At 41.1% G+C, this 11987-nt stretch overlaps 1 protein-coding gene across 1 annotated transcript in view; it reads left to right on the top strand.

Moving 5' to 3' along the window:
- Positions 1-459: 459 nt before the first annotated feature.
- LOC127053933 (putative neutral ceramidase C) overlaps positions 460-11987 on the top strand; it is a 35009-nt gene continuing 23481 nt past the window's right edge. The window contains exons 1-7 of the mRNA XM_050959399.1: positions 460-663; positions 1646-1824; positions 5069-5142; positions 5960-6109; positions 7137-7313; positions 8364-8491; positions 9725-9802. Of these exons, the coding sequence (XP_050815356.1) occupies positions 566-663; positions 1646-1824; positions 5069-5142; positions 5960-6109; positions 7137-7313; positions 8364-8491; positions 9725-9802 (884 nt within the window). The 5' untranslated portion in view covers positions 460-565. The remainder of the gene's footprint in view (positions 664-1645; positions 1825-5068; positions 5143-5959; positions 6110-7136; positions 7314-8363; positions 8492-9724; positions 9803-11987) is intronic.

Genomic DNA, 11987 nt, shown 5'->3' with positions numbered 1-11987 from the left:
ACTCTGTGTCAATGAAGTTTGTTGCCATTTAATAAAATACTAAGGTTGGATTACAAGGTAGAGTTTATAGTACTTTTAGAATCTATTAGTTCATTATTAATAACAGCTGTTAATGTGATAAGATATATGTTATTTCAAAATAAGCTTTGGTAGTGCCACGGAAGAATGAGCCCTTGATATTGCTGTTTATATTGTACAGAGATATTCACTCTTAGAACTGAACTTCTAAACTTGGCAGCCTTGGCCCAATAATAATGCAAAGATTAAAAGACCAATGTTTTGACAAACCATGGACGTACCGAGGTTGTGCTTGGCCATCATGTCATGCTCAATATAGAGTAACTTATAAACTGAGCTTTCCTAAGATGTTGATTTTGGTAGACGTTGCTTAAACTTGCCTCATGATAAAAAATATATTTGATAGCTCCTAAAATTTTGATGTATGAGCTTCTTATTTTGTACTGTCACTGACTCATAGGGGTAATAATAATAATTGCAATAAATCTAGAAAGCTTTCATGTTGCTATAAGAATAACCTGACTTTTCTTCAGACCTCTAGAAGTTCATGAACAAAAAGAAGGGGGATACAAAAGCTGTACATTTTCCCAAGGGATTATTAAGTTTCCAGAATTCTGAAATCTTTAATACATTATATACTGTAAGGTAAGATTTTCTGTTTTGAGGTTTAGTAGGTACTATAAAGCAAATACTTTTGGTGGTGGTGTTTTTGTTTTAGCACTTTGCTTCTAGCCACCTTGAAAAATGCGTGATTAACCCCCTCCTCCCCATTTAATCCAGTTAGGCTGTGAAGCACTGATTCAATATAGTTTGCTGGGTTTATAATACCATGGAATTGAATGCCAAATTTTAAGTTTGAGTTTGTAAACCAGGTTGTAAATGCAAAAAAGCGAAACCAGAAAAACCCTTTGTGAATCATAGGGATGAAATATGACTGTTTTATCATACAAATGGAGGATGAAACAAACAAAACTATTTAATTAGCAAATTGGTTTGACACACAGACTTTTTTGATATGTTATTTATAATTGACATCTTTTAAAACCATGTGGCACTTTCCCAAAGAGTTTATCTCCTTTCAATCAGTTGTTTCTAGTGTGTATATATCATCTCTGCAGATTAGAAAAATGGCATAAACTGAGTTTATAGACTTCTTTTGTACAGAACAACCTCTGTATTTAGAGTAAAATGTAATAACATTTGTAATCATGAAACCTGAATAGTTTGTGTTTGCAAGTTTAAAAAAAAAGTCATTTGTACAATGAATTCTGTACTCGTTCAGAGGTGCTCTGACATGTTCACTGTAGGAAATGCTGTCAGGATATAGGCTGCTATATTAACCTCAGATACTCTGTGAATGGAGGATGTTTCATCCACTGAAGGGCTTCCAATCAGTTAGGGCTTATTTAAAAGTCAAGCCGTATTGTGGGAAACCCAGGATGTGCTAAAAGAGATCCTCCTGCATCTGTTGTTCTCCCTATACAAATATGCCCTAGATAGGATACGAGGAGGTCCCTAAAGGGAAGGACTTTGGTATGATCTGAAGTTAGCTGTAACATGGCCTAAACTTGCTTTGGACACACTGAACTGGAATCAATGTGCTGACTTCTATTTGAATTTCTTATAGCTGCTGCTGCTGCTGTTTCTTTGTAGTTTTTGTTCCTGGAATGGGTGAAAAGTGCAAATCCCGTTTCTCGTGCCTGGAAGTGGTACTCATTGTCCTCTTTATGCTGATGACAATAATTGCTTTGATTCTTCTAGTTCTTCTCTTTGCCCCTAAAAAAACCAAGACTACAGACAGAAAAGGTAAGTTCCTTTAAGGTATTTTGATACCATTATCAGATGCCGTGCAACTGTTTTGATCTAGAGAGTTTACTGGGCCTTGGTGAAGCTTCATGAACAAAGGCTGAAAATGCATTTGTTACAAAGTAACTGGAAGTATGTGAATTTATTATACTTATTTCTATTATGTTGGTGTTTAGTTAGAGGCATCAGCTAGGATGTGGTCCCATTGTGCAGTGTACTATACAAACACATAGTGAGCGAGATTCCCTGCCCTCAGGATTTTACAGTGTAAACAGATATGATAGACTAACATGGAAGAGGAAACAGGGAAGTGAAGTGACTTGCCCAGAGTTACACAGCAGAGACAAGAGTTTCTGTCCAGTGCCCTCCCCATTAGACCAATCATTTTCAAACTGCGGGTTGTGACCCAGTACTGGGTCACAAAATGTAAGGCACTGGGTCGTGGCAGCTCTGGTCAGCACTGCCGATCAGGCCATTAACAGTCCAGTTGTTGGTGCTGCCTGGCTAACACAGGTTAGTCCCTACCTGTTCTGACACTGCGTTGTGCCCCAGAAGTGGCCAGCAGCAGGTCCAGCTCCTAGGCGGGGGCGGGCCAAGGGACTCTGTCCGCTGCCCCCACCCTGAGCACCGGCTCCACACTCCCATTGGCCAGGAAGCTGTTGCGGGGAAGCCGGTGCTTGTGGGCGAGAGCCACGCAGAGCTGCTTGCATGCCTCTGCCTAGGATCTGGACCTGCTGCTGGTTGCTTCCAAGGTGCCATGTGGTCTGCGGTGCCAGTACTGGCAGGACGCCTGCCTTAGCACCCCTGCTGCACCGTTGACCGGGAACTGCTCGAGGTAAGCCCATGCCCCAGCCCTGAGTCCTCCCAAACCCAGAGCTCCTTCCAGCACCACAAACATCTCATCCCTGGCCCCAGCCTAAAGCCCTGCCCTCCTTCCACATCCCTACCCCAGCCTAGAGCTGCAGCCCTCACCCCTGCACCCCAACGATCTGCCCCAGCCCTGAGCCCCCCCGCCACACCCCAAACCCTCATCCCCAGCTCCACTGGGTCATGGGCATCAACAATTTTCTTCAACTGGGTTGCCAGGAAAAAAGTTTGAAAACCACTGCCCTAGACCATGCTAACTGCCATATATTGCTTAACAATCTAGTGATAATAATCATTAAATGAAAAGGGTCTTGCCCATAGGTCACTGGGAACTTAGGCTCCTACAACTGCATTTTTTTCATGGGAAGATCAATCTTTGCATTAACTGAATATGTAATCCAATTATGCACATACACATTTGTTTGTACAGTCTAAGTACATAGACGTAAGTATTTTTTCTTCTTAGACAATTTATTCTTTCAAGAAAGTAAAATTACATATTAGAAGAAAAGTAACATGAAGATGACCTCCCCCAGTGGGACACCTTTCCAGAAAATGGGACATGAGTGGAGCTCTCACCTTCCAGACTCTTCATAATTTTCTGCATTTCCTTAGCAGCACACATGATGATGTCACTGATTCTCTTCCGCTGAATGCTTATTCCAATTAGTGGACCAAAGAGAATTATGACACAGCTGTCATGGATTTTCATTTATTATGCTCAAATTCACAGTCCTTTCTCCATCCCATCCACACAATTGCCCATGTTGGCTGAAATTTCAAGAGTGTGGAAGTCAAACCCTTTCCTTTAACAATACAACATAAACCTCCATGTACACTGTCTCCCGACCTTGGTGATTCTGAGGGTTTGTCCCTGGGCCTCTAGTTTCTTCCACTTCTGAGAGCCCCTCTAATCACTTTTGTACCCTGGGTTGTAGCTACTAGGACCCACTTGGTAACATGAATCCACAGAAGTTACTGCCTGTCTGTCCAAGGTCTTAGAACCTTCCACCCTGTTACACCCCTGTTCTGTCCAACCTGTTCTAAATCTCTGTATGAGGCTCCCTTGTATGTAGATGGATAACAACAGAGGGTGAGACTGTGTCCTGCACCTCAAAGCAGCACCCTCAGAGTCTAAAGGGAGGATGTGCTACAGTGGTTTTAAGAAGCCTTTGCAGCCTCCTTGTCCTTGATTGCTACAGAGGCTACAAAGGGTTCCTGCATAATTTAAATAGTACCGGGGGCATAAGTTACAGCATCTGTCTTGAACTGCCCTAGGGGGCACTGTGTGCCTGAAATCTTTGCAGTACTGTAAACAGTACCCTACCCGGACAACTTACCTCACACCCTCAGCACACTCCTTATTGCAGGTCTTTCAAAGGGCACCTTGGAGGGCAGCCTTATGGCTGTTACCCTTAATATCTGCAGCAAGAACTCTTCTTCTGGCGTGTGTAGGGCCCCTTTATGCTGCTCCAGCTCTTTTACCTGGTGTAGAGGAGCAGGAGTGGGGTGAGGATCTGACTCCAAGTATTAAATGTTAAGATTTGAATAGGCCCAGGGTTTTAATGGTCTGTTTTTTCATCGTTATTTATTACAAGTTTGGTGATTTGTTTTTCTGATTCAAACAACTGTCAGTAGGTGTGAAACACTGAGTTCCACTACCTATCTTTGGTTCTTTACAAAACTACCTGGGTTCCCATCCCCTTCTAGTGAGGATGAATAATGTAATCAGCAGAATAACCTCTGAGTTCTTTATTTTGATGTTAAATTCAATTTAGTTTTCAATTTCCCCGCAGTTTCAGTTTTGATATTCAAAAGAGTTTTGCCCTGACAATGCAGAACTGCATCATAGAAGTTGTCGAAGAGAAAGCTGTAAGGTTAGCATATTGAAGAAGCATCACTGAAAAAGAAACTGTCCCGTTAAGATTAGTGAGTTGTACTATATACATAGGCATGGAACATATTTTTCAGCAAAAACTGGCAGAAGCTCTATGTGCATGTAATAGTGAACTATGCTGACATGAACAGAATATTGATAGATGTATAGGACTTGTTTCAAAGGTTGGCATACAATGATTGTGAATTTTCTTTAGCCTATAAGTAGGACCATAGGTTGCCTGCCCTGAATGCAGGGATCTGAAATCCCATATATGCCACAGGTAGCTAGTTTTGATATCGCGTTCAGCGATGGTAAATCCCACAGCCATTTGGCAACCATAATATAAATTACTCATCATATACAGCAGTTATAAATAACAGAAAATTTACCTGATAATCCAGTTCCTCCTTTCTCAGTTTTGTGAAAAAAAATGTCTGTTCATTTCCGATATGTTCACTGCGTTAGTGTTTTCACTCATATTAACTCAAATCCCTTCAGCTGCTGTTTCTAAAAACTACCGGATCGGTGTTGGTCGAGCTGACTGCACTGGACCAGTTGCAGAAGTCCCTTTGGTATGTATAGGAACTTTATAATAAAGTATCTTAGAAACATATTATCTTAGTATTCTTTCATGTACCAAATCCCATGGCTTGTATAGCACTGCTATACAGAGTGTTTTCTTTCTTTAATGAACAAATAGAACTTTACATTACATGGGGCATGATCACCTTTTGTTTTCAGTCTGTCAATCTGCATAGAATGAATGTTTCAACAAACTTTTCTCAGAAAATTTGCTTTAGTTGATTTCTGTTTTTGCTGCCCAGATATTTAAATACTAAATCACCAAGTATTAATATTAATCAATGTTTGCTGGACAAGAAGTAGGACTGATTGGACTTGTAGGCTCTAAGGTTTTACATTGTTTCATTTTTGAGTGCAGGTTTTTTTGGTACATAATTCTACGTTTGTAAGTTCAACTTTCATGATAAACAGATTGCACTACAGTACTTGTATTAGGTGAATTGAAAAATACTATATCTTTTGTTTCTTACAGAGCAAATATTTGTAATAAAAATAAATATAAAGTGAGCACTGTACACTTGGTATTCTGTTGTAATTGAAATCATTGTATTTGAAAATGTATTTATATATGTAAAAATATTTAAATAAATAGGATTCTGTTATTGTTTATCAGCGCAATTAATTGCAATTAATTTTTTTAATCACTTGACAGCCCTACTTAATATATAACTTATATCATTCTGTTTTTAATGGTTAGCTATAATTTGGATCCTGTGATGATTTTGCTTAGAGAAATATATGCAAGTAGAAATATGTATCAATAAATTGGTCAGTGTGGGGTTGGCCTAATGCTATGTTCTGCCGCAGATGGGCTATGCCAATCCAGACCAGCTGGCAGGTGGAATTCTCTCTCGTCTGTATAGTCGAGCTTTCATTGTGGCACAGCCTAATGATTCCAAAAGAGTGGTGTTTGTTAGTGCTGACATAGGCATGGTGTCTCAAAGACTTAGACTGGAGGTATGTGAATAAAATCAATTGCCTTTTTTGTGTTAGCTTTTTAAAATTATTATTATTATTAACAATAATAAAAATAAGTATTGTCACACTTACCCAGTCAGGCTTGTAGCCTCATTGTTTTAGATGATGTATAAACGTGTAGGAAGAGGCACTCCTTGTCCCAAAGAGCTGACAATCCTTTGATGGGCAAAAGAGGGCTTTTATTATGTTTGGATTAGTAGAAAACTTAGCAACGGCTCATGCCTGATAGTCCCCTGTAATATTTGCTTTCCAGTTCTATTTAGTGGTGCTAACAGGTGTACTGAAATTCTGAAAATTTATTTAGAATAAAAATTTGTAAATCAAAACTGTATCAAATTGTTTTCTGTTCAGAGAACAGAATAGGTGGCTTCTAGATGATGTTTCAGTGCACATTATGCCACCTCAGGTAATTTAATTATGATTAGTTTAGTTTCAGCCAGAAGTTAAAATCAAGTATTTTAATCTCACATATGTCCCAGGCACCCAGAACTGGTCCTAGGGATAATGTATGATGGTCATTCTTGTCTGTAGTGGCCAACGTGCAGTGGCACATATCGTTTTCTTGCCTGTAGTGCCTTCTTGGTAGCTGGTGAGATAGTGTGGGGTGAATATCGTCAATTAAATGTTTCCTATTTACATTCTTAGAAGATCAAACTAGTGAGAGTGTCAAGAAAGGGTAAATGGTAGGAAGAAATGGGAATCCTCTAGGTAATTTTCATATGTCTTGTAATAATAAATAAGACTGGCTATAAATAAACCATAGCAGCCTTTTATTGGATTTAACAACTGCAAGGGTTCTTTACCAAGTGGTCAGATACACTTCCAATTACTCAGTGGGGTAGGGGTTAGGAGGATGGATGTGGGAAAGGAGAACTGTGCTAACACCACAAAAATACAAAGAGAAAGAAACCCAGGATTATACATATCTGTTACTGCCTTGATGCAAGGACTGACCTTTCCGGCATGATAGAAAAACACTCTGTAATTACTGTCTCCTTCCTTTTAGGTAATCAAGCAATTGAAGAGTAAATATGGGGAGCTATACAGACAAGACAATGTTATACTGAGTGGCACTCACACCCATTCAGGACCTGGAGGCTATTTCCAATATACTCTCTTTTTGCTAACTAGCAAGGGACTTATCAAACCATCCCTTAATGCCTTTGTAAATGGGATTGTAAAGGTAGGTATTTTCAGTTAAATTTTCTCCCTAAAATGTATGTATAGCAGGGATAACCTTTGTGTTATATTTCTATTTAGTAGTACACCTCTACCCCGCTATAACGCAACCCCATATAACATGGGTTTGCATATAGTGCGGTAGCAGTGGGGCTCCGGAGGCGCTTTAAAGGGTCCGGGGCTCTAGCTGCTGCGGGGAGCCTCGGGCCCTTTAAATCACCACTGGAGCCCTGCCACCGCTACCCTGGGGCTGTGGCAGTGGGGCTCGCCGGCGATTTAAAGGGCCCAGGCTCCGACTGCTGTGGGGAGCCCCAGGCACTTTAAATCACCGCTGGAGCCCTGCCGCTGCTACCCCAGGGCTGCAGCAGCGGGGATCCGCCGGCGATTTAAAGGGTGCGGGGCTCTGGCTACTGCGGGGGTCCCGTGCCCTTTAAATCACTGCTGGACCCCTGCCGCCACTATCCTGGGGCTGCGGCAGTGGGGCTCTGCCAGTGATTTAAAGGGCTTGGGGCTCCCTGTGGCCAGAGCCCTGGGCTCTTTAAATCACCACTGCAGCCTTGCCACCACTACCCTGATATAACAGTTTCACCTACAACATGGTGGATATTTTTACTGCATTATATCGGGGTAGAGGTGTAGAGGAGTAGCCGAGAACTGTCATGGGGAGATTAGTTTTAGTGTTTCATGACATAATCATCCTATTTGTTGAAATATTTTAGATTTATCGTGACTAACTTGGTCAGATTAGCAAACAAAATGCTGCACTATTTCCTCACAAAGAGATGATTTAATATTACTTAAAATGTTAATTAAGTTTGACTGATATTAGCTGTTTTAATTTCTAAAGGATAACACTACATCAAATGTAAAAAAAGAAAAAAAAGAAAAGTGCAACAAGCAATAGCCGCAGATCATCTGTTGTAGGTGTAATGATTCATCTTTCCATGTCTGGACTTCTAGTAAGGTTCTTAGACACAGAAGACTCAAACTTGCTTTCCATGTGGCACCTCTTCACTGTTACTGCACTGATTTTCCTTGCCTTTCTGCTTTTCAGAGCATTGATATAGCACACGAGAATATGAAAGAAGGAAGACTTTTTATCAATAAAGGTTTGGTAGAAAATAGCCAAATCAACAGAAGTCCTTACTCTTATCTTCAGAATCCAGAGTCTGAAAGAAACAGGTGAGGAAGAATGGGGAAGCTATAGCTCTTAAAAACAAGTATGAATTGTTGGCAAAAAATATTCTGGGGACACAGTGTTGAAGAACTGCATTTCTGTATGTTATCAAAGGCAAATCAAATGTGGAAATTGCCCTGACCTGGGAAATCTAGATCCAAACTTCCCCTCACCCAGGGGATGATGGGGTCGGTGAGTTTTTAGCAACAATAAAGTGCAAGAAACTGCAATTTTATGCTGATGGTAGACAACCCACCCAGGTGGCTCGTGCTTCACTTTCTTACCGTGCTCCTGAGTACATGTGCTGGTATCTCTGGTATCTTTCTGTGCAGAGGATCTTCTACTCTAGCTAGCCTCATGCTGGATTTTTGAAATTAAATAAAGAATTTCAAGGTTAGCATTGTGGTCAGATACACCCTCTTCCGATTGGCAACACTAATATGTTTAAAAGAAACATTTGGGCATAATTACTGGCAGCTGAGAAACTAAACAGAATTACTGGGCCTGATTTTCAGTCACACAAGCCTTCTTTATGCCCCCTGTCAGTGTAAAAAGGCCTTAAATGGGGTAAAATAGCCCCTGAGAATACCCCCAGGGGAGGGCCTTCCTGACTGGGGAAGGGATTCTAAACCAGCACCACTCATAGCCCATGGTGTTTCTAGGACATGGGGTCACACAACACTACACTTTTTCTCTGCTACCCATGGTCCATAGGAAGCCTCAGAATGCAGAGCATAAGTTACAGAGGCTCAGAGCTATTCTAAGGTTGCATTGGGGGCTGCCTCGCTCCCCACACAATTGCCACTGAATATGGGATGCCCAAAGGGACCTACAAGTCATTTTTGTCACTCCCCAGTCCATTCCTACCCTTAGCGCAGAAAAGCAGTAACTGAGAATCTGGCCTCAGTGTTTCATTTAGAAAACATGTCACTGCTATAAATTCTAATTTTGGTTAGACGGAGACAAAAATGGAAAGCAATATCTACAGTCTTTGTAGAAAGTAAATAGTTTTATATCACAGCAAAATGAGAATTCAGTTTTCTTCAAGGAAGCAGCATATAATACAGAATGTGACTTTTGTCACTGAATTCAGCAGTTTTTTACAATAACTCCTTGTAAATATAGCAGTTGGAAACTAATGACCTCAATTCGTTTTCTTGTTTGGCATATAACAGAGTCATTTACAGATTGTGATGTTCGCTGTGGCACTAAAGTGATTTATCTGTTTTGTTGTCCAGGTATTCATCAAACACAGATAAAGAAATGGTGGTACTGAAGATGGTAGATGTAAATGGACAGGAGCTAGGCCTTTTCAGGTACTGAATCTAAAAGTAAAATCCACTCCCAAACACTAAAACATGCCCCCAAACATATCCTATCTATTGATTGCGTTCTTTGTAGTCATCAAAAATGTCCATGTTAACCTTTCTCCTTGAGGGCGTTCATTCAAATCCCTCTTATAGGCCCAGGGCAGTGGGGGCTAAGGTAGCTTTAAGCCACCTTTGCACCCTACCTGCGGCCTGTTTAAGTTACCCAGGCTGCCTTATGGGCTGCAGCACTGTCCAGGATCTCCACGGGTCAGTGTGCTGTAGCCCTGCCTCTGGCGCTCCCCCTACACCAGGGCTTGCGAGGGAGTCCTTGGAAAGCAGCTCTACAGCTGTCTTTCCCTCTGCGCCAAGGGACTCCTCCCCTAGCTGGATACAGGGCTTTTAGGGTCACCTTATGCTACTCTGACCCTTTTACCTAATGCAAAGGGGCCGGAGCAGGGGGTGAGGATCTTTCTTCTAGTGTCTAGCTCTATAAAATGCCCCATATATCATGTAAAATATGCCATTGTCTCACTAGGGCCCTGACTTCATACGCTGAAATATCATGTAAGATGGAACATGTTGGGTAACTCACTTTCTATTAAGAGATTTGAAGCTGAGTGTTCGGCTGTACAACGTTCAGAAATCAAGGCCAGGCAAACAAATAACAAAACTTTCAATACTTACCCAACTTTTGAACTTGCCCATTTAGCTCAGGGCATGAACAGCTGAGTGGGGTCCAGCTCTGTCACAAGGGACCTGAAGCTTTATTGTGCAAGGAGATTTTTGTACATCTTTTTTCACCCTGCTGCACACAGTTTGTACACTGTATAGGTGAGGGGAAAGGTGTGTTACTTAGGCAGTTTGTAATACGGAAGAAGCCTTGTTATTTTGCAAGACTTCGTATGCATTCATATCACATATCACAAAGTGACATGAAACATCTCCTTGCATTAACCATCACACCGCAGATGTATTAATAAACATTGCTAATTTACAAAGTATACCTCTTTACTACCTGAGACTGGTGGCAATTGCTGAGCCTAAAGCTGAAAAAACGATTTGCTTCACAAACTCCTCTTTTATAATTCTCATAACTTTTCCAACCTTTCACCTTTTGAGTTGAACATTTCCATGCTTGGTCCCTGCTTTTTCTTTCTTTGTGTGAGCAAAATTGCTTCAACCACTTTTAAGTGACAAATGGGGACAACGTGCACTTTCCCACTGTGACCATGGACCATGTGACCAAGAGTTGGCATGTATACAGGCTTACTGGGTGACCAGTATGTGCTTTTAACTTTGTTGGGGGAAACTGAAGCTAACAAAATTATGAATATATGAAAATGCAGAAGTATGTGCAGTCAGACGTTCAAAGATGCAGTAAGCATATGACCACAGGTAGTGAAATACACAAGAAGGCATTAGCTTTTAAGCAAGGGGAAGCTGATTTGCTCTGGGGAAAGAGGATGGCAAGCTGTGTCAATGAATGGCACATGGAGCTTTAAGCTTCCATGGGAAAACATTGGAAGTTGTTTCATGTACAATCAAAATAGTGCAATATACATGTCAGCTGTGCACTTAGGGTCTGATCCAAAGTCCATTGGGGTCAACGGAAAGAATACCATGGACTGCAATGGGCTTTGAATGAGACCTTTAACCTGCCATTCTATTCTTTGGTGTGCTGACATCTGTTACAGAACAGGGAGCTTAATTTTTTACACCTCTATTTTTTCCCATAAAAGAAGAGAGAGAAATAAAATGCAAAAAAAACTACTAAATTAATTATGTACGTCTAATTTCACAAAAGTCAGGAAAGACAGAAGTTCAAGATGAAGCAACAAACTTAATTTTGCCTCCTTGTTGGTATGTTTTAGAACAGTCGTGTTACTGTGTGTGAGTGTAGCCCACAAACCTGGGACCTTGGAAGCTTAGTACATGAGCCTCTACTGCATGAGCTAAAAGTCACATAGCTCTGAGCTAAGGCTGTAACAGACTCATTAATTTCCAGGTGGTCTTGCTGCCACTAGAGGGGACAGAGCACCACACCCAGAAGGAATGTGGGTTACATGAGCACAAGTTAATTTAGTTATTAGTATATCAAACCTAGTAAGAAATGATATTGGGTTATGTCCTCAGTAGCCTGCAGCTTGGGGACTGGGGCCACACAACGCCCTGATCCTCAAGCCATCAGGCA

This window comes from Gopherus flavomarginatus, chromosome 6 (genome assembly GCF_025201925.1).
Source record: "Gopherus flavomarginatus isolate rGopFla2 chromosome 6, rGopFla2.mat.asm, whole genome shotgun sequence".
Taxonomy (NCBI): Eukaryota; Metazoa; Chordata; order Testudines; family Testudinidae; genus Gopherus; species Gopherus flavomarginatus.
Note: the sequence above shows the minus strand (reverse complement) of the source record. Positions and strands in the feature narration are given on the sequence as shown.